The 27,900-nt window shown below is 36.1% G+C and overlaps 1 protein-coding gene across 8 annotated transcripts in view; it reads right to left on the bottom strand.

The window, feature by feature from the left end:
• The window catches only part of gpc1a (glypican 1a), a 90,073-nt gene that overhangs the window by 51,256 nt on the left and 10,917 nt on the right, over positions 1-27,900 (bottom strand). For all 8 annotated transcript variants that reach the window (XM_058760400.1, XM_058760404.1, XM_058760405.1 and 5 more), the window contains 5 exons: positions 26,782-26,963; positions 26,549-26,608; positions 26,093-26,215; positions 17,928-18,048; positions 5,829-5,967 (listed from right to left, as the gene is read on the bottom strand). In XM_058760400.1, the coding sequence (XP_058616383.1) occupies positions 5,829-5,967; positions 17,928-18,048; positions 26,093-26,215; positions 26,549-26,608; positions 26,782-26,963 (625 nt within the window). The remainder of the gene's footprint in view (positions 1-5,828; positions 5,968-17,927; positions 18,049-26,092; positions 26,216-26,548; positions 26,609-26,781; positions 26,964-27,900) is intronic.

Genomic DNA, 27,900 nt, shown 5'->3' with positions numbered 1-27,900 from the left:
AGAGGACTGGAATGGCCAGCAGAAGCTTGATTTTGTGCTCAGTGACACATTTTTGTGTTGTTTTTGAGGTTTGTGTTTGGATTATTGTACGGTTGGAAGATCCAAACATGGCTCATTATAAGATTTCTAACAGAGTCAGTCACTTATTGATTTTTTTATCTGTTGGTATTTGATAGAATCCATGGTGCCATGTGTCTAAACAAGATGTCCAGGACCTCCAGCAGACATATAGGCCCACAACATCAAAAATACAGCAGTATATTTCATTGTACACATGGGGTACTTTTTATCCCTGTGTTCACCAAACCCATCTTGAGTGTTTGCTGCTAAAAAGCTCATTTTTAGTTTCATCGGACCATAGAAGCCAGTCCCATTTGAAGTTCCAGTCGTGTCTGATAACTGAATATGCTGGAGTTTGTTTTTGGATGAGCGAGGAGAATTTTTCTTGAAACCCTCCCGAACAACATGTGGTGATGTAGGTGCTGTTTGACAATTTTTTTTTTAAGGTTTTCTGACCCCGAGACTATTTCTGCAATTCTCCAGCTGTGGTCCTTGGAGAGTCTTTAGCCACTCAAACTCTCCTTCTCACCGTGCATTAGGACGATATAGACACACGTCCTCTTCCAGGCAGTTTCATAACATTTTATGTTGATTGGAAATTCTTAATTATTGCCCTGATGGTGGAAATGGGAATTTTCATTGCTCTAGCTCTTTTCTTATAGCCACTTCACTAATTTGTGAAGCTCAATTATCTTTTGCTGCACATCAGAAATATATTCTTTGGTTTTTCTCATTGTGATGGGTGATTAAGGGAATTTGGGCTTTGTTTTCCCTCCTATTTATATTTCTGTGAAACAGGAAGCCATGGCTGGATAATTTCATGTTCATAATCACCCTGGAGTGCTCAAAATTGTGAATATGAATGGGAATATACTTCAGAGATATTTTACTCATAAGAATTTCTAGGGGTCCCAATAATTGTGTCCAATGTGTATTTGAGAAAACATTTATTTCATAATTATATTTCCCCCCATTTGAAATTCTTATTATCCAATGAAAGGTTAGATTTTTGTGTATTTTTTAAATAAAAGATCAAAAGGATTAATGCAGATTAATTTTCACAGACTTCTTTGATCATATTTACCAAGGGTGTCGATATTTTTGGCCATAACTGTATACACACACACGTACGTATATTATTTATTTATATATATATATATATATATATATATGCGCATGTACACTTCCCAACACTGATTCTGCATTATATATATTATAATCTGTATTATAGAAAATATCACATAAAGTATATTAAATCTCATTTAAATATTTTAGTTATTATTTATATAATATATTATTAAAATAGTACTTATATATAAATAAATACAATTACAAAAACATGTTTTATGTTTTATTATTTTGATAATATTTTATAGATAGACAGACAGACAGACAGATAGAGAGATAGATCTGTTGTTTGGGAAGTTACAGTTTCAAAGTAGCTTCATCAAAACAGTTATTCCAGCCTTTGTTTTCTATGCTTTGGCTATCAGGTAGTCCAAACTGTAAGCACATACACTGCAGATGTGAGGACACAAACAGTAAACACACACACACACACACACACACACACACACACACACACACACACACACAAACACTCACTGGTGTGACAAGATTTCATTTCATTTGGCTGGAGGTTACAGCCTCAGCAAGTGCTTATCAGACTCCGGTTCCATAAACAACTGGATAGAGTTACATTTTAAATACCACATCCCCCTCACTCACACACTGCAGAGTCAGAGGTCTACTGACGGACGAAAAAGGACAAAACCAGGACAAAAGAGGAAGAAATCAACAAGAAAACAGATAAACTTGAAGCCACTGCCCACTACCACAGGTGTGTCCTATGGTGTGACACGCTATACTCCATCTAAAACCATTTGCAATTTTTAAAAATATTATGCAATAAAATAAAAAAGTAAAATAATTCATTATATTAAAATACTACACATAATATAGAATTATAAATTAATTAATGCATAAAGAATACAAATCTAAAATCTAAATTGCATGTGTGTTATAATGAAACATCTTTATTATTAAAATCATTAATAACACACAAACAATAAAATAGTACAATTCACATCAGACACCACAAATAAAAAAAGGAAAAAACAGCATTCTTATAAAAATATACAATTAAAATATAATATTGAAATGACATATATAATATATTATATACAAATTACAATTTCTAGATTTATTTTAAATTGATTATGCATAATGAATAACATTTATATTAAATCTAATGTAAATTGGATGTAATTTTAAAATTATACATCAATTATTATAATAAATATTAATCAACAATAAAAATATATATAATTATAACTTCAAAATATATAATGCCTATTACATTTTAAATAATGTTTTAAATGGTATTAGATTCTGTCTCTCTTTTTTTACAATTATTATGCATGCAGCCTTAATGATCTCATACACAGTAAATGAGAGTCTACATTAAATATTTGTATTTTTTAAAACTACATTTCTGACATCACATGACCACTAAACAGGTAATTAAAAATTGTGAAAACATTTATGTGACCAGTTGCAAAAAATATATACAATTTTCGTTTGCATATTCATATCCTTTTTAATCTAAATGATTATTATTATTATTAATTTTTAAGTATTATTTTAAAGGTCATTATGCATCAGCTTCCCACATGCTTCTGACATGAGATCATGAGGTTTGAGTCTGGCCTGCAACATGTCCCATTTCCATTCTCCTGAGCTCCAAATATAAACAAAACTGAAGTTTGCCTCAAATTTTAAGCATCATGGATTCAAATACAAAGCCCACCTCAACTCCAAATAAAATAATATTGAGTGTAACAAGGGATATGGTTCAAGAAAACAGGCCTCGAGTTTAAACACAACGGTGACCGAACTCTATTAGCATTATTGACGCAGACAGCGACTGCAAACGTCTCAGATCTGAATCCCTGGGGTTCTGCAGGAAATGATCAATGAGGAATTTTATGGATCTCAAAAGAACATTCCCATCCCACGTTTGGAAACATAGCCCAAAACAGACCTCGGCTTTGGTCTCCATCCATCCGAGACCGAGGTGAAACTGCAGCAATGCTTATTTGTGTGTGTCACAGTCACGGTCAATTACGTAGAGCGAAAACAAACAATGCGAACTGCACGTCTTGTGTCGGTGTGCTTATCTCAGCATCATTGGACAGAGACATGGAGCATGAAGAGAAAGACGACAGAGAGCCGGAGCGCTGGGTATCATAGCGCTCTGGTCTCCGTTAATGAACCGTTTCCTGCCAAATGAATAATTGATTGATTGTGACCAGCTCTGTGGTCGCTGTAGGGGAAACTATACCTATACCTCTGTGACCCCGGATGAGACGCGCTGTCATTCAGCAATCCAGTTATTCATCAACTCAAGGGATTTGAGGGATTTATAACTGCAGAGGCAGGAATTCATTTTGGTGGGCATTTGGCGTTGGGAAAAGAAAAACAGATTCAAAATTGTGAAGAGGTAACCATTACTTTTGTCAATTTGTTATCATCTGTAATTCATCCTCAGCAGCTCTTGTTGAAAAATTGTCATCAAGGGTGATAGGGGAAAGTCAAATGGCTTCTTCATTTCAGTATGAAATCGAAAGACGTTCAAGGGAATCGGTTTTGGATCAGAATCATTCTTTCCCAAATTGGGGTTTGCAAATTCCTGGGGTTCATGAGGAGTTTTTGAGTTTATGAAATGCTAATAAAAATAGGTACATTTAAAAAAATATTATATAAAATATATCAATACATTTTAAAACAAAAAAAACTTTCGAAATAAAACATTCACTAAAATTTGATCATAAATATATTTTTAAAATAGAAATGAAATAAAATTTGAAGTGTGGATCCCGTTGCAAAATACCAAAAAAAAAAAAAATCCACATCCAGGCACAAACAGTCTTAGAATAAAGTAAAAAGCCTTTATTCTAAGACAGGGCTACTTATTAAAAAGATACCAATGCGAAATTAAAGAACTTAATAAAAATTTAATATAGGGTGCGATTTGTGAAAAAACCAGAGGGGGGGATGCTTTTGAAAACTTTTTCTGAAATGTTTTTAATACGACGGAAACTGTATTTAACGTGATCACAGTTTAATAAAAAACATAGTACGTTGTACTATTAATTGTAATGACTTCATTTCCACGGTTATTCAAACAAAGAATAAATTGTATAGAGAAAGCGATCAAAGAACACAACGGAGCTTTTTGAAACTCCGAATCAGTACTATTGCGTCACAAAATTATTCACTGTTTCGAAGCGCTCCAATCGGATCGTGTATCGCGAATCATTTGATTTAGATCGGGACCTTGGAGCGGGTTCACAGGATGTTTTAAAATAATTCAGCAAAGACAGGGATGCATAAACCAGAAAGGGAATCCCCCCCCCCCATCCCCCCTGGCAAAATTATTTTAAAATATATACTTAAAATAAAAACAAACAAAACGACACTAAAAGCTAAATTATATATAAAAAAGTCAAATTAAAACAAATAATTTAAAATAAAAACAAAACAATGCACAATACAAATATCATAAAAACTGAACATTTTAATAAATGTATCGATTTAATTAAATCAACCAAAATACACCTACTAAAAATGTGTGAAGAAAACTAAGATGAATTATTTATTGCAGATAAATTTTTCTTTGGGTGCCATTTCTAATTAAGCTGTTTTTAGTTTTTTTTTCAAATAATGTTAATAAAAGTGTGAAAATGTCTATTTATTTGTGTATATTTTATTAAAAAAAGAGATGAATTGAGTAAAAGTATAAATAAATAAACAAATATAATATAAATACAAATATAAATATATAATAAATATAAAAAGGTATGTGTGTGTGTGTGACTATATTTTCTACTATTTTAGAAGCCAGAAGTGCCCATAGTTGAAGAAATACATTTAATCAGGGGCGGGGAATGATTTTACAGAATAATGTCACAAAAGTACAGCCTCAGCCAACTGAATCAGCACAAAGCTAGACATTTTAAAGCAGGGATGCTATTTGGAAATGTATCCGAGAGCAATGGACAAAGATGCATGACCTTATAGAAGCAGCGGCGAGGCCAGACTCCTGAGCAACAGACTAAAAGAACAGTGGGCGCTCCTTGAAAAATAGTGCAATAACTCGCTACACACAATTCTTTTCATCTATTATAAGGTGAAATCCATTATTTAGTCCAGTCCCTGAATGCATCCAGCAGCTAGTGGAGCAGAGCACAGATCTACGAAGAATACGAAGAAGTAGATCTATCTTAAGCTTTCTTACTTGTTAATGCATTTGTTTTCATTGATAAAATATAATATAAAATGATACAATTAATATAGTAAACTGAAAACAACCTCAATGTTTTACTTTGTTTTAATTTTCTTTTTCTTTTTTTCTCATTTAAATTTGCTTTGATTTATACTTTTATACTGCAAATTAATTAATACTGCCCTTTAAGAATTATCATTATTAAAGTTATTGCAAGTTACATTTACTGATTTAAATAAGGAATTGTATATCTGGGCACACAAGAGCTGGAACAGACCATCTGAAGGGTCCGAATGGCCGTGTTGTGATCAGCAGTGTAAATAACGAGAAGAGACTGACCTCCTAAAACAAACACCAGACAGTAAATGACTCTGGGTTTCTAAGCAACATGGGACTGACGTCTCTCCTGGGAGCTCTGGATCAAGTAAACACAGAGAGACAGTTGTCTTTGAGCTGCGATGCAGGGGACGAATGAACTCACCTGTCTCATCTTCACTGCGGCCAGATCCTTGACAGCCGTCTTCATCATCGCACTCGCCGCTGCCTTCTGCTGCGTCGCCACTGCTGGTCTCGACGTCCTCACCACCATCTGTTCCCAAACCCATCTCTCCCCACATCTCCTGTAACAAACCATCAATCACAGGAAAGCTTATGAGATTCCATCACAACAAGTTTAATTATATATTAGCCTGAATAAGAATACAATTAAATTAATACATTTAATAATTAATAAATTATTTTTAAAAAACTATAAAAAATATATAAAATATTGCAAATATAAATGTTTATAGTACATTTAATAAAACTATCTCTGTCTGTCTGTCCATCCATCCCTTCTTTCTTTCTTTCTCTCTCGCTCTCTATCATCTATCTATCGTTCTTTCCATCCATCCGTCCTTTCTTCCTTCCTTCCTTCCTTTCTGTCCCTCCATCTATCTATCCGTCTATCTATTGCAAATCATTGATTTGCATTTTAATGAGTAAAATAAGTATTTGATCCCCTATCAATCAGCAAGATTTCTGGCTCCCAGGTGTCTTTTATACAGGTAAAGAGCTGAGATCAGGAGCACTCTCTTAAAGGGACTGCTCCTAATCTGAGTTTGTTACCTGTATAAAAGACACCTGTCCACAGAAGCAATCAATCAATCAGATTCCTAACTCTCTACCATAGCCAAGACCAAAGAGCTGTCCAAGGATGTCAGGGACAAGATTGTAGACCTACACAAGGCTGGAATGGGCTACAAAACCATCGCCAAGCAGCCTGGTGAGAAGGTGACAACAGTTAGTGTGGTTATTCGCAAATGGAAGAAACACAAAATAACTGTCAATCTCCCTCGGACTGGGGCTCCATGCAAGATCTCACCTCGCAGAGTTTCAATGATCATGAGAACGGTGAGGAATCAGCCCAGAACTACACGGGAGGATCTTGTCAATGATCTCAAGGCAGCTGGGACCATAGTCACCAAGAAAACAACGTAACACACTACACCGTCTGAAGTTTGCCAATGATTCAGAGGAGAACTGGGTGAAAGTGTTGTGGTCAGATGAGACCAAAATCCAGCACTTTGGCATCAACTCAACTCGCCGTGTTTGGAGGAGGAGGAATGCTGCCTATGACCCCAAGAACACCATCCCCACCGTCAAACATGGAGGTGGAAACATTATGCTTTGGGGGTGTTTTTCTGCTAAGGGGGCAACTGCACCGCATCAAAGGGACGATGGACAGGGCCATGTACCGTCAGGGCCAGGGCATTGAAAATGGGTCGTGGATGGATATTCCAGCATAAAAATTACTATGTTTACATGCATACGAATAATGCGATTATTTCCAATAATCAGAGTAAGGACTTAATCGCATTATGATGTTTACATGTCAAGAGCAAACCTCTTCACTCCCGTTTACATGCAATTTCCATTATTCTTATTATTTGCTAAGAATTGTGGTTGTTTTTTTACTGCCATTATTCACAGGTGTGTTACTGGCCGCTGTTTTAATTTATTTTCATCTAATGCAAAACACTTTTGTATGGTTGTTGTATTCCATGCTTTTTCGGCGCCATAGAAATGTGATGGCAATTCATTTGCCTATACGCTGCCGTCGTGTTCTATTCGCCGTTTGTGGATGAGGGTAAGGATCACAGAGACTGGTGGCAGCGATTTGTGTTTTCCCCAGAAATGCGATGCTTTCTTCCCCTCCATCGTTTCTAATCTCCGTATTATTACAGGTGCGTGTCACGTCATTCATGTATGTCACAATTTTGATTGTCTCGTGTTTGTTTTAAGAGGTCTGTCTGTCTTATAATAGTCGCTAGTTTTATGTAATGCGTTTAATTACAATAATCAGAAGTCATTAGTAAGCATTAACACTATACTATTCCATACTTTTTTTTTCTAGTGATAACCAACCTGATACAAGCTACAGTTGTCGCAGCATAACAACTACAACTTGTTCTCAAATTCACAAGCTGTAATGGTGGAATTTTACTGAAATGACTCCCTCCGAAACGAGTAAGTGAGAGGAGATCACCCATCACGTCCAAATAGCCCCATGTGTTCCAACAAAGGCTTCCAGGCAAGAAGTCAAGGCTCATAACAGCAGCATTCCAGCGCTCTAAACATGAATCCACTCAAGTGCAAATTCCATTTTCACAGCAAGAGAATATTAAACACGTGCAGTTGCGGGGCATTTCAGAGCGGTTTAGAAAAACAGCTCAGGGAATCGCAGAAGTGCATAATTCATAACATCTTAACTGAGTTAGTTTCTGGCTCCCCCATTGTTTCTGATTTCATATTCTGTCTCACTCGCTTTCTTTCTTTTCTTTTTTTTTTTTTTTTTTAAACACAAAGAAGTGCAGAACAACTTCATGGAAGTTGTGGCACACTCACAGCCAATCAGAACATCATTGATGATTAATATTCCGTGGAGCAAGTTTTTGGACCAATGAGATTTCACTGTGGGTGTGGCAACCAACCAACCAAAAAAAAAAAAAATTATATATATATATATATATATATATATATATATATATATATATATATATATATATATATATAATTTTTTTTTTTTTTGCTGATACGCAAACTACTTTAATTGTATTGATGATAATTCTCTACTATTTTGTACTGAAAAATTAAAAATACAACACTAGAAATTTAAATATATCATACCAGGCACTGTAACACTATAATGTACAGCATGATTTAAAAAAAATCATAAGTCAAGGTACTAAATTTATGTAATTATTAAATTTGATTTAAAAAAACACCTTAAACATCTCACATTATCACAGTTTATTCGCTATAGTTAGAAAATGGTAATAAAATAGGACAAGAACTTAAGTTCAAGAGTTAAACTGTGTCAGAACAAATTCATCTTGATAATGTCAGATAACTTTGATAGAAAGGTATGCAATTAATTATTTTTTATATAAGCTGTTACGTTTTAAGTACACAATTAGATGATACCACTTAAGGTCAATCAATTACCAAGCAATGCTTCATTTTGTTCCATGTGTGGTGTATAAAAGTTGCATTAGCAATTAAAGAAAACACTTAAGCAAAACATTTTCAGGTCAAAGTGTCTGATAAATCTTTGGTCCCAAATTTTTTATCTATTTTGCTGGTACTCCACTGTTTGAAGAATTTTGTTTGAAGAGTTTACTTTATTTTGCTATCCTCACTTACATAAATCAACTATATTGATATCAAAAAGATATACAAATTTTTTCCCATTTTTGTGTTGTTTTTGAGGTTTGTGTTTGGATTATTGTACAGTTGGAAGATCAAACATGGCCCATTATAAGATTTCTAACAGAGTCAGTCACTTATTGATTTTTTATCTGTTGGTATTTGATAGAATCCATGATGTCATGTGTCTAAACAAGATGTCCAGGACCTCCAGCAGAAATATAGGCCCACAACATCAAAAATACAGCAGTATATTTCATTGTGCACATGGGGTACTTTTTATCCCTGTGTTCACCAAACCCATCTTGAGTGTTTGCTGCTAAAAAGCTCATTTTTTAGTTTCATCTGACCATAGAAGCCAGTCCCATTTGAAGTTCCAGTCGTGTCTGATAACTGAATATGCTGGAGTTTGTTTTTGGATGAGCGAGGAGAATTTTTCTTGAAACCCTCCCAAACAACATGTGGTGATGTAGGTGCTGTTTGACCTTTTTTTTTTTAAAGGTTTTCTGACTCCGAGACTCTTTTCTGCAATTTTCCAGCTGTGGTCCTTGGAGAGTCTTTAGCCACTCAAACTCTCCTCCTCGGCGTACATTAGGACGATATAGACACACTTCCTGGCAGTTTGGTAACATTTCATGTTGATTGGAAATTATTAATTATTGCCCTGATGGTGGAAATGCGAATTTTCACTGCTCTAGCTCTTTTCTTAAAGCCACTTCACTAATTTGTGAAGCTCAATTATCTTTTGCTGCACATCAGAAATATATTCTTTGGTTTTTCTCATTGTGATGGGTGATTAAGGGAATTTGGGCTTTGTTTTCCCTCCCATTTATATTTCTGTGAAGCAGGAAGCCATGGCTGGATAATTTCATGTTCATAATCACCCTGGAGTGCTCAAAATTGTGAATATGAATGAGAATATACTTCAGAGATATTTTACTCATAAGAATTTCTAGGGGTGCCAATAATTATGTCCAACGTATATTTGAGAAAAACATTCATTTCATAATGATATTTCCCCCCATTTTAATTCTTATTATCCAATGAAAGGTTCGATTTTTGTGAATTTTTTAAATAAAAGACCAAAAGGATTAACAGTGCAGATTAATTTTCACAGCTTTCTATGATCATATTTACCAAGGGTGCCAATAATTTTGGCCATGACTATATATATATATATATATATATATATATATATATGCAAAATGTCATATTATGATACATATACACACACATGTTCATGTATTCACACACAATACAAAAAAAATATTTTCTTCTAAAATTAACATTTTTATCAGGCTCCTATATTTAGGTTCAGTAATTTTACTCTAATGGCAATATATAGGTCCTTTTCTATGCAATTAAAGTGAAATAACTGAACATAAATATAGGAGCCTGATAAAAATGCTAATTTTAAAAGAAAATTTCAGATGGCATTTAGAGGTTTTTGCATCGGAACTCTTCATTTGTAAACATTTTTAAAAAACTATATTTAATAATTCCTAAATCTGAATATTATTTAAATAATTAATAATTTATTGAATAATAATAATAATAGAATATATAATAATTTCAACTACACCTACATCTATACCAATATGATAATGATATAATGTGCAAAAAAAAACAAAAAACCCCCAAAAAAACACAACATATATGCAGAATATTGCTAGATTTCATTGAAGCAATGAATTCAATTTCCTTGCATTCTGTTTCTCCCTGATGGAGGAACGCAACGCAATTAAATTCCACAGTGACTTTGTAGAAAACGTCCCCCAGGGGACTGTTAATTATCCGCCGTATAATGAATTATGCCATGCGTCAGGCGAACACCATGGCAACAACAGACAGAACAGACTGTCCTCTTCCAGCACGCCCACCCACTTCTATTTAGATAAAATAGCGACATACTTATTAGTGCTTTCTTTTTTCCCCTGCCTGGTTCATTATTCAATTTAGCTGCACATTAAATTTTTAATTGTTTTGTTTGTGATAAGAGAAGAAACAATTAAAGAAAGACCTCTCGTCCTCCACGCTGAGTCATGAGCCAATATTGTCGGTGTTAAACTGACATGGTTCTATTAAAATACCTCAGTAATTTTTTGTCTTCATTTCACTTTAATTTTCCAAGATAAAGAAGTTAAAATTGACAAAAAATGCATTCGAAACCTATTTTACTGAGTGAAATGAGAAAATAACTTTATTATTTCTCTGATATTGATTGGATTGTGAAAAGTGGGCGTTCCATTAATTTTCTCCACCCTTCTTTCCTAAGCCCCACCCCTAAAAGCCCCCTCACCAAACTAAAATGATTGACAGGCACAAAGTGTTTGTGATTGGCTAAAACAAATCTGTTTGTTAAAATACTAAAAAGAATAAAAAGTGACATTTCCCAAAGTTGATGATATGATTTCAAATAAAATTTCTCTACACTCCAGAGAACATCCACTTCTTATGCAATCAACTGCAGTGCAGAATAGGGCACATACTAAAATCTTTAAGCGATAGATCAAACGTGGCATCTGAAACAGCATGTACATTAATATTCAGAGCTCTCCATGGTCGGTCTTCATTACATCCCCAAAAAGATAGCTTTTCTGCAGCAGGATTTTACGAGTCATTTTGGAAACAAATTCCCTTATATCTGTAGCAGTTTTAAGACCCCATTCATGTAAATGGATCGATAGGACGCGTTGGGGTCTTTGTTGCCAAACCACGTCTCCTTGACAACAGGCTCATCAATTGGACTGAGATACACCTCTAATGGTCAAAGGAAAGCGATACCGAGGCACGTTTGGCAGGGGGCAGAAAAACAGACCAATAACTTATCCACATACATGACATATCCAAACAATATTGCAAAGGAATTACAGCTGCTGCCTCTTAAAGTGAAAATTTAAATCATACTATGAGTCAGTGTTATGTTAGTATTATTTACATATAATTATAGTATTTATCAATTTTTTTAAATTAGCTTTTATTTTTATATTTTCCATTTCGGTCACACTTTATTTTAAGGTTCAATTATTGCTATTAACAAACCATTAACTACAACTTTTGCCTCAATAAACTTCTAATTTTCTGCTCATTAATAGTTAATTAATAAACAGCCAATATCTTAATAATATGCACGCTAATAAGCAACAGTTTAAGCAATAAGCAATAGTTAATAGTGAGAATTGGTCGCTATAGTACACCTTGGTGTTACCTTGGTTTCATTTAAATTTTAGTAATTTTGATATGTGCGTTAGTCATTTTTATTACATTTTGTTTTATTTTTACTTATTTAGCTTTATTTCATATTTCAATTTTAGTACTTCAACTTAAACTGAAAAAAGTACATTTAGGATTTTCTGTTTTTTCTGTAATATTTATATTTGTTCTACATTTATTTTCGAAAATCTACATGTGAACTATCCTGGGGTGCGTTTCCCAAAAGCAACTATGTTCGCAAGTTCCGTCATTACCAATAGAGTTCAATGGAACTTACCACCATAATTAGCTAATGATGCTTTTGGGATATGCACCCCAGAACAATTTCTGAACAACATGGACTTGGATGTCTTCAGATTGCATTGAAATATGATGCGCACATCCACTTGCATGTGTTATATGCGTTAGTGTTTGTGTGTTGATGTATGTTTACATTAGATAGTGGGTTATGAAAGCATTCATACTCATTAGCATCCCTCCCTGACACTTCTCGGCTTATAGAGCTGCGTAAGTCAAGCCTGGGGTTTTCTTCATTCGCCATTTTCGCGGAGAGGCCTCATAAATTACTTTGCTTTATGCAAAACAATATTACATCATACTGTCCGCTCTAAGCTAAAGGATGCACAGATGATTCAGAGAAAAAAATAATGACGACCTTTGATGTAAACTCAACCATGAGACGCATAAATCTTCCCTGTAGCGCAAGATGACTCACTCTTGGGACACGGCATTGCAATATTAATTTCTCAATAAGCCTTGATCAGAGATGGACTGGAACTAAGGCTTTGGTTTTTATTTGAAAAGCACTGGAGGTAATCACATTGAAGATCTCACTCAGCTCTGAAAGTGTAAAGTGACACTTAAGATGCCAGGTTGTCATGATATCCTGTCACACTTTCTGTACTATTCAGTGTGTAACATGTCCTAGCTTTGCATGACACTTTATATGGGCCACATATAAAAAAACTTCAGAAAAGGACCCATAATTGGTAACAACATGATGTACACTGCAACACCCTTTTCTTAAAGGGATAGTTCACCCAAAAATGAAAATTCTGTCATCAATTACTCACCTTCAAGTAGTTCCAAACCTGTATGAATTTCTTTGTTCTGCCGATCACAGAGGAAGATATTTTGAAGAAAGTTTGCAACCAGGCTGTTTTGGGGCACCATTGACTTCCATAGTAGGAAAAAAAAAATACCATGGAAGTCAATGGTGCCCCAGAACTGCTCTGTTTCCCACATTCTTCAGAATATCTTCCTTTGTGTTCAGACATTCATACAGGTTTGGAACTACTTGAGTAAATGATATGAATCTGAATAAATGAGTGAATTTTAATTTTTGGGTGAACTATCCCAAAAATGTTTTTTTGTATAATCTTCCAAAATATATAAATATCCTTAAAAAAGATTAATTTACTCGAGAGGCAATGCTGCATAAAATATTAAGACTCGTTTTCATAAAATGAATCATTAATACAAGTGTGTTTTGTCTTACTTCACTGGCAGATTCTTTTTCTTTTTTTTTTTTTTTAGAAAGAAAAATACACATTATTGAAGACACAATCTATGAAGTCTTTAAATCTTATGCAGTGTTACTTTTAAAATAAATGTATCTTGTTTTAAAGATTTTGAGATGTTTTTACTTGAAAACAAGACAAAAAAAAATGGCTTAAAAATATAAAACTTAAGTAATTGTTTGCAGTGCACTGAAGGGGGTGATAGAGTTCAAAAGTCTTTGCATGAAACTGGATTCAGGAAAGTTGCTAAAAACATTAGCATTTTAGCTAACCGACTTAGCAAGATTCTCCAGCATGACAACAATTAGCCTGAAAAACAAAACAGAAAACAGTTTATACCCGCTATAGGTATTACTGTATGCAGAAACTGCATTATGAACAAACAACTAAAATCAAGCTTGCGTACTTAAAAGCATCTGCATTCATATACTGAATTCAAAACCGCATGCTAGAATAATACTTTTACTGCCATATGGGCCTTATGTAGCTCCGCCCCTTTTCAGCACAGCACTCTTTGTCTTCAGACTTCTGTTTGTGTTTCCACAACGTGAAAGTAAGGTCGTACGAAGCTCTGAATGAACCGCTCATTTAAAAAAATCTTACCGGTCTACTGACATTTGTTATAACATCCACTTCAAACATTACAATGCTCATGATAACTTTAGTTAACTCTACAAGAAATAAATCCACTTCACCAGCTCATTACTCTTCAACAGCAGCTATAGAAATATACAGAGCTAGCACAAAAATGGATGTTCAAAGACAAAATTATAAAGACGGCTGCGCAGTGCGCACTTGTTTCTCTGATGCATACGGTCTGTAGAAAGAGTAGTATGCTTTTATGTTTTTAGTTAATTTTCCTTGCAAGAGTATCAAGGTTATGTATTACTATTAGTTGTACACCAATGACGTATTTTACCTGTCGGTTTTTACGCAGGTTAAGTTAATTAAATACCAGTCAGCCACTAAAAACTCCCACAGGTCATTGTGAGAGCAAAAAACCTCGCAAGACCTCACCAAGGTCTTGAAGACCTAATGGAATAATGGTATGATTTCACAAGCAGTTCAAAGTGACCTTCTCCTCAACCCCTGACACAAATCTACTGTACTTTCCCAGCTTTCTTGCCTGCCAGTGACGCAAGTCCTCACAGCAAAGCAATGCGGCCAGGGCTGGGTTGGGTTTGGACATAATGTGGAACAAAAACGTCTGGTTTTAATGGAGCAATGAAAGACGTTACAAAATGGCTTCCAGAGGGCCAACTGAGCTGCCCTCTGTACCCTCCCAAACACAGCTGCAGTAGCGACAGACTTTGTCATCATGCCAAGGAGGTCTTCAACACTCCCGCTGAGGATGCTTGGTCTGATCTTGCTGCAGATTGATCACAGAGCAAACCCTGGACTAATGACACCGTCTCACCACTCTTGACATGTGCGCTGGCGTTGAGTTAGACTATTTTTGTTTGGTGGGCAAGCTTGAAATTAGGGCTTTTGGCGGTTCTTAATGTCTTCTTTTTGGCTCACAAAGCAAACATTCAGGGAAAGTTTTATAAAAAGAAACGCACATGAGCCATAGCTGTGCATTTTACTGTTTGTCAGATTGTACAATATGACTCTGGTAAGATCTTGGTTAAAAGATGAAACCGACCATTAATGGTCTTTGACTTCAGGATATACGGTACACCTTAGTAAACTTAAGTCATAACTGACAGCACTGACTTATCAGTTGTGTTTTAACATCTTCACTGACAAGTAAAATTACCACAAAAACCCAAACAACCCTTCATTGGATCCTCGGTAGATGGTCGTTCTAGGAGCGTTGTAATTAGTTGCACTGCAGAGCTGTCGCCAAAAATTTCACACCCTGTCAGATCTTAAGATCTTATTCTATCATTCATCATAAAGCTTGTCACTAAAGATGGGCGTACATCAGGGGCATTTCCTTGGAGGAGGCAAGAGAGGCAATGTCTCCTCAAAATATTGGATGAGAAAAAATGCGTAGTACAAAAATAAAACAACGCAAATATTACAAAATATAACATCGTTTTCTGAAGAAACATTGTCCAACAGCGACACCAGCAGGTAAAGTTACAGCAAGAGTCCGCACCTCTCTCGCCTCCCCTGAGCTCATTGAGTTTTAAGAGACCCCCTAAAGCGTAAGGTGGGTTTACTGGGGGGTAATTGAGAATGAATGGGGGAAAGTCACATGAGTGATATAGCAAGATGATTGGTTATGACTGGTTATGTTCGGTCGTAATTGGTTCATGTGATAAATCCCGCCTCTTGTGTTTGTGCGCGTTCCGAATTCGCGAATCAGTCTTAAATGTACAATAAAATGGCATTAGATATTACCACTTTGTTATGTCAAAGTACTGTAAGACTTGAAATTGCCTGAAAACTGTTTTAGTGAGTAAACAGCTTGGTGAAATTTAAAGTAAATCTGGGTGTCTGTGACAAATATTTACCAAGCTTTGATGACTGTTGATTCGAAAAATGATTATTACAACTAAGCATGACGAGCACTAACTTGATGAGATTCATACTTGGCTTGAATAAATAGAATATTGATTGGTTAATGTAAAAGTATAATATAATATATATACATACATATATACATACACATATATATATATATATATTTATTATTATTTTTATTTTTTTCCTGATAGTGTAAGTAATGCTTATTTAACCAAGAAAATGTGACTGGGACATGAATTTACATTTTATTAAAAAACAAACAAACAAAACATTACCTCCTCATTTCAGAACACCACTGCACACCACTGGCGTACATGCATGATTTTAGCTTGTAGTTTGATTTGTCCCAATTAAATTTATTCGATTGATTTGTCCCAACTGTTTTTTTTTTTTTGCATCAAAGGAAATCAGGTGGACATTGTTAAATCTCGTACAGCAGTGGCTTGCATTGTGTATTACAAGCTCCTGATAATTTTTAACCTAACATTTTGGACATTTAAGTAATTTTGGACATTCAAAGAATTTGTAATGTATTCAAAGGCTCAGAACCTTCTAATTATCATAAGTCGCACAATGCATGTTCACCCTACACGATCAAAGTTGATTACGTCTTGTATGAATTCATCAAAGCTGTCCCCAATTTCTCAGCAAACGTATTGCCAAAACTGTACCAAAATGCACCCGGCTTCAGTACTACAATGATTTTGTTGAGCTTAAGGTTAGAGGGTCAGGGTTACGCCTGTTTCACGCATACTCCGTTTGCGGTGTGCATTTTTTTCCGCACCCATGTTAATGGATCAGAGAGTTCACACTGCACACGGTTGCGGTCCGGCAGTGCGTTCCAGGAGTGGTGCATCTGCAGCAGTGCAGCGATCGTTTCCACACCGAATCTATTTTTGCTGTGTTGCATGTGCTGAATTAAAAAGTGACAGCGCTTTGTTCGTGGTAAAAAATGAACGTAGATTGAAACGGAAATGTAGTAATTTCACAATAAATAGATATTAAAGTCTACTGTATTTCACAGGCTTGGGCTAGATTTAAAACAAAGAAAAGTGCACTTTTAGATAAACAAGGCAACATATGCACTTGTGTCTTGTGGAGGTAGAAAAACAAAGTTCTTTAAGACCCGCGAGACTGTTTGTAATAAAGATTTAAATGTAAAAGGCACGAGAGCCGACTGTTTCTGTCAGTGGTAAGTTAATTTAAAATATCTGTGATAGCCTAACACAAGAAAAGTAGGCTATATGCTGTGTTTAAATGTGTTTCCATTTGCTTGAGCAACTTAATATACAAATCTAGAAGCCAAATGCATTTAATACGTTGTTTATATTAATTGAGTTTATACATGAATATGTCTATGAAAGATTGTGTAACTGTACTGTGATAAAAGAGGATCACAGTGCTGAAAAAGCACTTTTAGTATAGGCTAACAACGTTTGGATTTTAAATCAAAATAATGGATACATGTTATGTTTGGTAAACAGCCGCAAATCAGGAGCGGACTGCATACGCGTCCTGTGTGAAAGCACAATGAGTCCGTGCTGCTTCTGCACCGCATACGTAACGCACACAGACCGCATACACACTGCAAACGGAGTATGTGTGAAACAGGCATTAGGGTTAACCTATGTTTTGGGTCAATGTGGGAGGATGGATGTTCTGACCTCAGGTGTTTTGGGACCTACCTGGTTGAAGTACTCTAGCTTTTCCTTCACGTTGACTAGGATTGGATCCGCACTTCTGATCTTTATCTCTGGGTTATGTTTCTGGGCTTGCAGTCCATTCCCCACCACGTGACCTGTATAACTGTAGCAGAAACAGAGCAAGAGATAAGTTACCAGTACAGAAATCGAGCACTCTTTGGTCTGATGATAATGATCTCCCAATTTTGAGTTCTGGAGTCCTAAAAATGCAGGGAATGCTCAAGGGTTGTCTATTAGAAACAGGCCCAAGGATTGATCGGATGTTCAGACAGCCATTTCACCCACATAAATGATTCATTATGAAGCCTGCGGTGAAGCCTGAAGACACAACTGTGCTGCAAATGTAGGTATTGACCCTGCGCCCTTTTATTAGAGACGTTAACGGAGGCGGATGGAGGACGTCCTTCAACAAAGGCCAAGTTGGTGCAACCGAGCCAAGCAACGCAACATGCTGACCTACTAAACAGTATTCGAGAAAGCACAATAGATTCAGAAAGGTTGACCATAAAACCATTTTATGGATCCCTGACAGTGCTATTCAATGAACAAATTTTGATGAGGAAACGAATTTGAGGGAAAGATCTCGATAGGTCTTCAATCTTCACTCTTCGGGGGGACATCTCAACATTGGTTGCCATAGCGACTGTCAGAGTGCCATGTTCAGCAGCCTATAAGATCAATGGGTCAAGCTCAGGCAGGGCAGATAGGTTAAGACTTTTATTAAGCACAGAGAGTGAACTTTAAATACAGATATGACTGGGTGGTAGGGTGGATAGATTACAAGCACGGAGAGATGCAGAGATTTTAATCAACTAAAAATCATCAAAAAATAAAAAATTTAAATAGAAGTAAATGGACAACAATTTTGAGACAAAACAAACAACAACAAAAAACATTAGTGTTGGTTGCCTCTACAAACACACTGCCATGATGGTTGACAGAATGTTGTTATGTGGTTGCTAGGGTTCCAAGGTGTTCCAAGTCAAATGAACCCAATTTTTTAAGCCCACCATTAAAATGTCAAAATGCACTTAAAAACATAATATGTATCATATCTAGAATGTTTCAATGTGGTTGCTAGGGCGTTATTTTGTGTTCCAAAGTCAAATGAGCCCAATTTTAAAGCGCACAATTAAAAGGTCCAAAGTTTACATGAAACATAATATGATATGTATTAGTTTTAGAACGTTGACATGTGGTTACTAGGGTGTTGCTAGGGCGTTACTTTGTGTTCCAAGTGAAATTAATCAAATTTTAAAGCCTGCAATTAAAATGTCCAAAATGGACAGTATGATATGATACACACACATTACACTAATGTGTATGTCATACATTGAAATTTCATACATTGAAAATTATTCAATGTATGACATATATTACCTGAATATAAAGGAACTTTTTAATCAAGAGACAAAAATGTGTGTAAATTAACACAGGCAACACCTTTTTTTAATCTGTATTAAATTTCCATATCATGAAGAGTAAACGTCACACATCCATCAATTTATGCAAAACCGCTTTTTAGTAATTGCGAGATTATAACACAGAAGCTATTTCCAGCACCAGCGTCCTTGAGACAGACGGGAAGACAGACAGTCAGACAGACGGATCAAAGGGTTAACAGTGGGGAGCATATAAAGCGCAGCGGGAGGGCAGAATAATGCAGCCGTGTGCTTGCGCATCAATAAATGAATGCTTGTGGGAGAATCGGCCCGCTGTTTTCACCACAGCTAATCTAAGTGAATAAATAATGACCCCAGACACCTCATGCTGCATCCGAACACACAGCTCACTTTGCAAGGTGGAAGCACTTTGTCAGGAACCGATGCGAGACAGACTTGTTTGTTGGTTTGTGCTTTTAGCTGTCGTGCTTAAATGCATTTGGGCGGCAGGTACGATGGATATGAGATATGCGAGTATTCACTACATGAGAGGAGCGGATTATGTGGCTTATTTAAAAGAAGAATGAGCTGTCTGTGGATCCTGTCATTTTTACTGGCTCGTTCTTTCTTCGGTGAGCCAAATGTGCTCCATATGCGCATAATTAAAGAGGAAACAATCTGCTCGACGTGTTTCAATAAACATACAACCAACCTTAAGACTGATCATCACAAATAGACATTTTTATGGAAATTTACTATAGCATGACTGTTGAAATGGCTGTTCGTCTTCTCTTTACTTCTCTTGTCTTTATTTCTCTGTAGACACTAAAAGGAAGTATGAATATTTCAATGACGCACTTCATTTTGAGAGTATTGCATTTTGATGAGACATTACAAGTCTATCAGTGGCTTCAAATATCCATTTTGAATAGCTATTAGTTTAAATTAAAAGCGGCCCTATTGAATGTTTTAATAAATGTTCTCGGTTTTGGTACAGTCAGTATTGAATTAATTAAATTAAATTAATTAGATTTGGTGTTGCTAGTGCTATCCTGGTTGCTCAGGTGTTCTGGATGATTGCTAGGACATTTCTAGGTGATTGTGTACTTGAGTCAGGTCTAGACTCAAGAAACTCCTTAAAAAAAGATGGAACAACAACTACGTTCCTGTCTTGGTATAGTCAGTACTGATTAAAACTAATTAAATTTAGGGTTGCTAGCATGTTGCTAGTGTTTTAAGAGGTGGGGTTGCTATCAACCTATATGATTTTTTTTTTTCAATTTGCCAGGCAAAAATGATAAGTCCAATCTTAAGAAAAAGGAGGCATCAACTAAAATAGACACTTCTGTTGATAAGGAATTGTTTGAGGTGTTTAAAGAGATAGTTCACCCAAAAATGAAAATACTGTCATTAATTACTCACCCTCATGTCGTTCCAAACCCATAAGACCTTCATTCATCTTCGAAACACAAATTAAACACAAATTACACAAATCTTCATTTTTGGGTGATCTGCCCCTTTAAGAAATACATGCAACTTTAGTTTTAACAAATAGAAATACAGTTTTATCACTAATAGTTTCTAGACAAAAATAATGCAGACACTGGTCAAGATTGCAACTTTCTATAGATACTTCAGTGAGCTTTAGCGCAAGTATGAGCAATTGTTAATTCAAATTTCCTCTAATATTAGCATAGCCTATAACATTTCACCCACACACAATCCAATAAAATACCAATATAATCAAGTCCTGTTTTTCCTAAAAAGTGTTCATACACAAAAGAAAGACCACAACAAACAAGTCACCTAATAAAGTACTTTGATTATGACACAGACAAACTGCTTCAAATAAGCTACAAAGAACATCAGACTCTCTAAACAGATGTGTTAGCGAGAACATGGGTCTTACAGTTCAGAGCGGTGGGCCTGTCACTGCACTCACCCACATTTCTCACAATAATTAAATGAATCCAAACCAGAAAAAAGTCAGAGAAAAATATTTACCCAGCTCAAGACCAAAGAGTTTGGAGTTCCCCTTCGACTAAACGCTGCTTATTTTCCCATAGAAACCACACACACATCCCCCTGTGAGGAGCAAAGCTCCAATTAAATTCATCTGCTATATTGGATTAGCTCATTTGTTTGCTCAGAAGGTTATGAAACTCGGCACCTAATGAGCTAGCAATATCCTTTCTTCACGAGCTGTGCATTAGAGGTTTCTTCATTCTTTAGAACAGCTTTTGCACAAGTCATTGCCTTTGGCAATGACACACAGTCTAAACGGATGCCATACGCTAATATTTCAACAAGTCCTTTTCTATAGAATACACAACTTTGGTGTATAGCATCTGAGTAAGCTACGCTATCCTGTCTTACGTCAGCATGAATTCAGCTGTGTGCCTTCTCATGTGTGTAATAACCGGGTGTAAGACCTTCTGGTTGCTAGTTTTCCATCCTATTTATTGTATGTGGTCTATGAAGTTGGGAAGGGCCCATGCTAATGTAGGACAGCTGTAATATATCTAGTCAGCTTTGAACTGAACAAAGCTAACAGCGCTGTTCTGTATTAAAGCAGCTGTTTGGAATTGAGTAGTTCAATAAGTTGTAATACAAGCACTGGATATCCTATATGCAGTTACAGTATCCGTTACAGGTTTTCAGGTCAGTCAGCCACTATACTGCAAATATTAGTGTATCTTGTGGCATTTGTATGCTATATATCGAAACCTATTTAGACCTTCTATGAAATACTGTCTAGGTAGATAGTTCACTAAGTTTCCATATGGCCTCAATGGAGAATTTACTAAATAGTAGCGCAATAGTGTATCAGTGCAAAAAAAATAAAAATGCGCTAACCACTGCAGTCCTGTTTAAGCAGGTGCTAAATATGCTAAAACTGCACTGTGGTGTTTTGAAGCCATTATCATTATTATAATATAAAACACCTACTTTAAGCTTATTATACCAAACACTGTGTGTAGCATTAGCATTACGATCAAGCAGAGGTGTAAGCAGACCTACAGTGAAGCTAAACCAAAGAGTATAGAAGACCAAGAGGCGAAACTCTGCTGCGTTTTGGGTAACAGCCACTAGGTGGCGCTTCGGTAGCGGCCGCCATTTTGAGATGGTCCTCACTGCAGAACACAAGATCCAGGGGGCGTGGTTGGATCCAGATCCAACTCCTCCCACCTTACATATACTTAAACCTACCCGTCTCCACCCCCTGATCCTAAACCCACCCATCTCCACCCCTAGATGTGGATCCAACCACGCCCGCTGGATCTTGTGTTCTGCAGCGAGGGGCTACTGGCCATTTTGGGGTGAAAATTCCAACTGGACAACAGCACAGATACACAGAAATAGACCAAATAACAATGAAAAAGAAGTCAAAGTGGAATAAAAGAACACAATGTTGGGCAATCCCCTGCAAAAAATTTTTCAAAGACCCTGACAGGTGAATATTCACAAAAGTGTAAAAAATATTGTGTGTTTTGAAGCGAGACGTAGCGCTGTCTTATGCACCTGCTAACTTTAACTGTTTTTAATCTAGTAGTAAACTTAAATCCTTTTAGGAACTGCAATGGAACGTTGGAACGTTCTACAGAGTTTCGCCTCTTGCTCTTCTATACTCTTTGGCTAAACTGAACATGCTACACAGAATGGTCATTTTATATAGAAAAGTACAAATGTGAGTGAAAATTAGACATAACAATGTTTGTCAAATGTAGCCTTTAGCTACGTTATGTGGCTCAAACCAATGTTTTGAAACAAATATCCTTTTGAAAAAGCAGCAATAGCCAGAATTAAGTGTAAGTCTAAGACCACAGAGGAAAGGAAAACTAAGCAGGTCACAACACTGAGAACGAGGCTGAAGCGTTTCATGACGATTGAGTGAGTGAGTGAGTCAGCAGTGGCTTCACTTTTCCAATCTGTTCACCATTTTATGTGGGTTAAAGTTTGACAGTGGCATCCGTATTGGATAAAATGTGAGAGAGAAAAAGAGAGAAACTAAGAACAACCCAAAATACTAAAGGACTTTGACCACGGATGGCAGTTGCCTAAAATGAAAACAAAAACCAACTGTTTCCACAGTAACGTCACACATCCAGTTGCTTGGAGTCTGGCTGACACCAAGTTATAAGTCATGCTAACATTTCCTTGGTTAACTCCACCATTATACGAAACATTCATTCATACACTGCACTGTGCAATGGGAGGTGAACCACAACTCCAGCTAAGCATTTTCCTAAACGATCTTGTTCGCTCAATTTGAAATGTTACATAGCCATCCAAATGGACCTGAAAATTCCAAGCCAAAAATGCATGTTTTGGACTGAACTTGGTGTGAACGCTCGGCCATCTTGTGAACACATGTTTTCCTCAACGTGTTTCTTTGACCCCACTGTTTATTATGACCAAGTGGCAGAATATTTTTAGATGGCTATATTAGTTTCGTGCAATCATTTGTGGGGATTTTTGGTTGAATGTAATGTTCAAACAATTAACTAAAAATGTATTTTGTCCAAAAGGGGGCAGTGTTGACTTATTTGAAGAGATTGTGCCCACAGGAAAATATGCTATGCCCGGAATAGCATGCTAATATGCTAATTTCACTATTTCTGCAGGGTATAGCATATACTCTGCACAGAATGCAAATTATCTGCATACTACATCAAAACTTGCAGTATGCAACAGAGTGCACTGCACTTAGCTTGATTTTCCATTTCCTGTGTGACAAATGAACTGTATTATCAGCTGTGATGTCTCTTTCTTCGCTCATTATTTTAGACTGTTAAATGTTAAGAGATTTTATACAAAATGGATAAAAACTAAATAACTCTTGTTTATTTCCAAGAGAAGTGTCTGCAACTCACTACGAGTAATATAGTGTACTACTGTTCGAAACATTTATTGTTGACTAATGTGTTCAGCATGTGCTAGTATTATACAGTATATAGAAAGCTAATACTACTATTTTGAATGTTAGCACGGTCATGCTGTTAGCGTGTTCTGTCTCATATTTGTAAAACAGAAGGCAGTATTTAGTCTATACTGAGCAGTATGCTAGTATTTTGTTCCAATAGTCTTTGTACCAACAAATGGAGAGCATGATAATTAATTTCTGTGAGTGTTAGCATAGAGAAAAGGACTAATCTGCTTGCTAATCTGTTTTTGTAATTTGTGGAATTTCTGTATTAGAAAATACATAGCTTTTTTAATGTTTTTACAATGTCGAACTGAGTTTCTTTGCCTGAAAGATAACGATTAGTGGTCACCTAAATGCCATGTGGCAAAAATGTAGCATTATCTAAATGTAATGTTTACGTTTTGTATTGGACCTATTTGCAACCAATCGATGACATTTAGGGAACCACTAAATCTTTATCTTTCAGACAAAGCAATTCAGTTTGACATAAAAAAAACTTGTCTCATCTTAATACAGAGATTTCACAAAAAAAAAAAAAAAAAAACATTAGCAAGCTAGTTGGTTTGCTCCATGGTGACAGTGGCCTGTCTCCAGGACTACCCAGTGTTTGGGCCCCCAGTATGGATGGTGCCAGCATTGCGTTGTTGCCGTAGTGTGGATGGCGATGGAGCAATTTGTCCAGGGGGTGAATGGGGAGTGGGATCTCTAACCTCTGAGCCAAAGCTGAGGAGCAAATGAGGCCAGAATAGGGATATATCTGGAATCACAAAACTTTGTCCATTCAAGCAAAGCGATTGTGGTTATTTTGTGTTGCAGAAGTCAAAAGAGAATATCTATATGCTGATAGCAAAACCGCCTATATGCAAATGTTTATTTTGAGTGTGTGTTTTTCAGGGAATCTCATTTGTGTCACAATAGAGCTCCAGAACTTTCTGAATGAAGCTTCTGTCCGGATGAGGACTGGAGAAAAGCCACGATAATCCATGGCAACCATCACTCCTCTTGGCCGTCTTATGAACTTCATGACCTCACAGAGTAAATAGAGACCTTTCTGGAGAGATATCTGATTTGACTGCCTTCAATTACAATTAATTTTGGTGGGAAAACAGAAACATTCTCATGTTTGTGAACGAATAAGTCTTCAGCCAGCCTGCAAATCTTGTTCAATATGCTCCATTTCTGTCAGTATAGAGTCACTCAAAGCAACTGATATGATGATATAGATGTTATGTCAGCTAAATGTAAAACTTGCAAATACCATGACCCATATATCTTTAATATTCTGGTCAGCATAACAGGAATATGGATCATTGACAAACCAGAGAGTCCAAATTAAAGAAATGGAGAAATCTTGTATCCAGTTTAAAATGCATGTTTCAAGCACTATTTTCAACCATTTGTTTTAAATAACTTATACTTAAATGTATTAACTGTAATATTTCCATGTACTGTAACCAAAGATCTAATAATAATATATATATTTGATTCATTTAATGGTTTTGCCATATACACATAAATGCACTTATGTACGCACTTTGCATATATACATACATGCATGCATATACACACAAAAATATATATAGGTTGTATATATATATATATATATATATATATATATATATATATATATATATATATATATATATATATATATATATATATATATATATATATATATATACACACACACAACCTAAAACTGCTTTGTCAAATCAATTAATATTATGTGCATTTTTAATGTATTAGAATAAAATGTGTGCCATGTCCTTGCCCCATATTAATCCTTGCATTAACATGCAAATTTGAGTTCAAGCCCTCTTCTGACAAGACAAGCTTACCTCTCTACCACATCTTCTCCACTCCAGCAGGTGTTTTCATCCATCACCACCTCCCCCTCGCACAGCATCTCCGGCAGGGTGGAGAAAAACGATTTGTACCGCTGGATGTAGCCCATAAACTCCCTGCAGGAAGTTCAGGCTTTCAGGAAGTTATCAAAAACCATCAAACCAGGCGTAATTATACAGTACAACCAGTTTTGCCCCATTCATCACACTTCTCTAATCAAACATGCCCAAACACTGATAGACACAAGCGGCAGATTGGTCTCCTGTACTTGTTTGATTGTTATTAATGCTGACAGCGTTCTTCCTTGCTCGCACACGTTTATTTGATGTGGGATTAAATCATTTAAACATTCTTAGGCTGACAGCCAAAATCATTTTATGACAAAATAATTAAAGATAATTTTTCTTTTAAAAACTTGGAAGGCTGGAAGCTGAATTTCTACTGCTTACTTTGAAATCTTTTTCAGGCTTCTGGGTTTGTCGTTTTTGGACGGTTTCAGAGGCAGGGACCTGGGGTCATCGACAAGTGCAGATTTGAGAGGAAAGAAAACAGAAGAAAGAAAGACAAACAGAAGGGAAGTTACTGTTTACAATCTGAAACATCTGACTGGTAAGGATTTTCATTTCTCAAAGGGTCAAAATATGTTCAACAGTTATATATGCAGTGGATGTCATTTTCTCACCTTCTTTTTAGTGTTATGTGCTCATGTTGGTTGCCTGTATTAGGTAGTGTTGTAGGACTGGAGGACGTGACTGAGGTTAGGATTTCAATGGTTGGGTTTACTGAAGAAGTCAAACTTCTTGAGGTGGGACTGACTGGAGTGGAAGAAACCGGTTCGGTCAAGGAACCACAAACTTTACCCACCTGAAAGAGAGATGAGGAATTATTATGTGTCTGAAAATGTATGTAAGAGAAAATAAAAATCATGGTGAATGGCACAATTTAGGCCCTGAACTGACTCACACCAATTCAAAGAGATTACTCCATCTAGTGGCTGCTAATAAATGGCACAATATCACTCTAGTAATATTTACAATATTGTTGATTTCTAGTTGGAACAAACTTGCACAATAAACTCAAACTTTCACTGTATTGGATACTGAATTAATACACATTAACATTTTTGCATACATAAAATGTGTATTTTATTTTATTCAGCCTCTCATCATCGCTAAATTGAAAAAATAAATAAATAAATAAATAAAAATAAGCTGGAAAATCACAGTCCGTTTTGTCATAGTTGACATATTTCAGCTACATTCCAGAAATTAGAAAACGGAATAAGGACTTAAGAAGTTATAAATGTGTGCATGTGTAAATGTGTTTGTATTTGTATATCTTCTACAGAGCTTTATTTATCTAAGGATTAGCCGAACTTTCTCATTCCCCTCCTCTGGCCCCTCGCTAGCTGCATTGCATTTTGGGAAGGGGCCGGCCGGTTCACGGAAGCTGTCTTTGTCCAGAGGTGAATTTGCATGCAGGACATCAGGCTGATTGGGACCAGACAACACCCAAACAACTCAAGCAGCACCAAGATAGCGCCAGACCACATGCAGCGTGAGGGACTGGAGAGGCCGCATAGTCCTCCATGTCAATGCCAGCGCTGGGGCGGCACATATAGACATCTTATAAACAATGAAGATATCACAAGTTATTCTTCAGAATCTCATTGTTTTTACAATTAGCAACAGCATTTTAACGAACCTGATTTAATTTGTAGTGTACATGTAAGTCCCCACATGCTAATATGTTAGCGCAAAGGCTTCTCGCTTTGCATGCTTGTGTTGTGAAATGTGACTGA

This window comes from Onychostoma macrolepis, chromosome 22 (assembly GCF_012432095.1).
Source record: "Onychostoma macrolepis isolate SWU-2019 chromosome 22, ASM1243209v1, whole genome shotgun sequence".
Lineage (NCBI taxonomy): Eukaryota > Metazoa > Chordata > Actinopteri > Cypriniformes > Cyprinidae > Onychostoma > Onychostoma macrolepis.
This window is presented reverse-complemented; position numbering and strand designations above follow the sequence as displayed.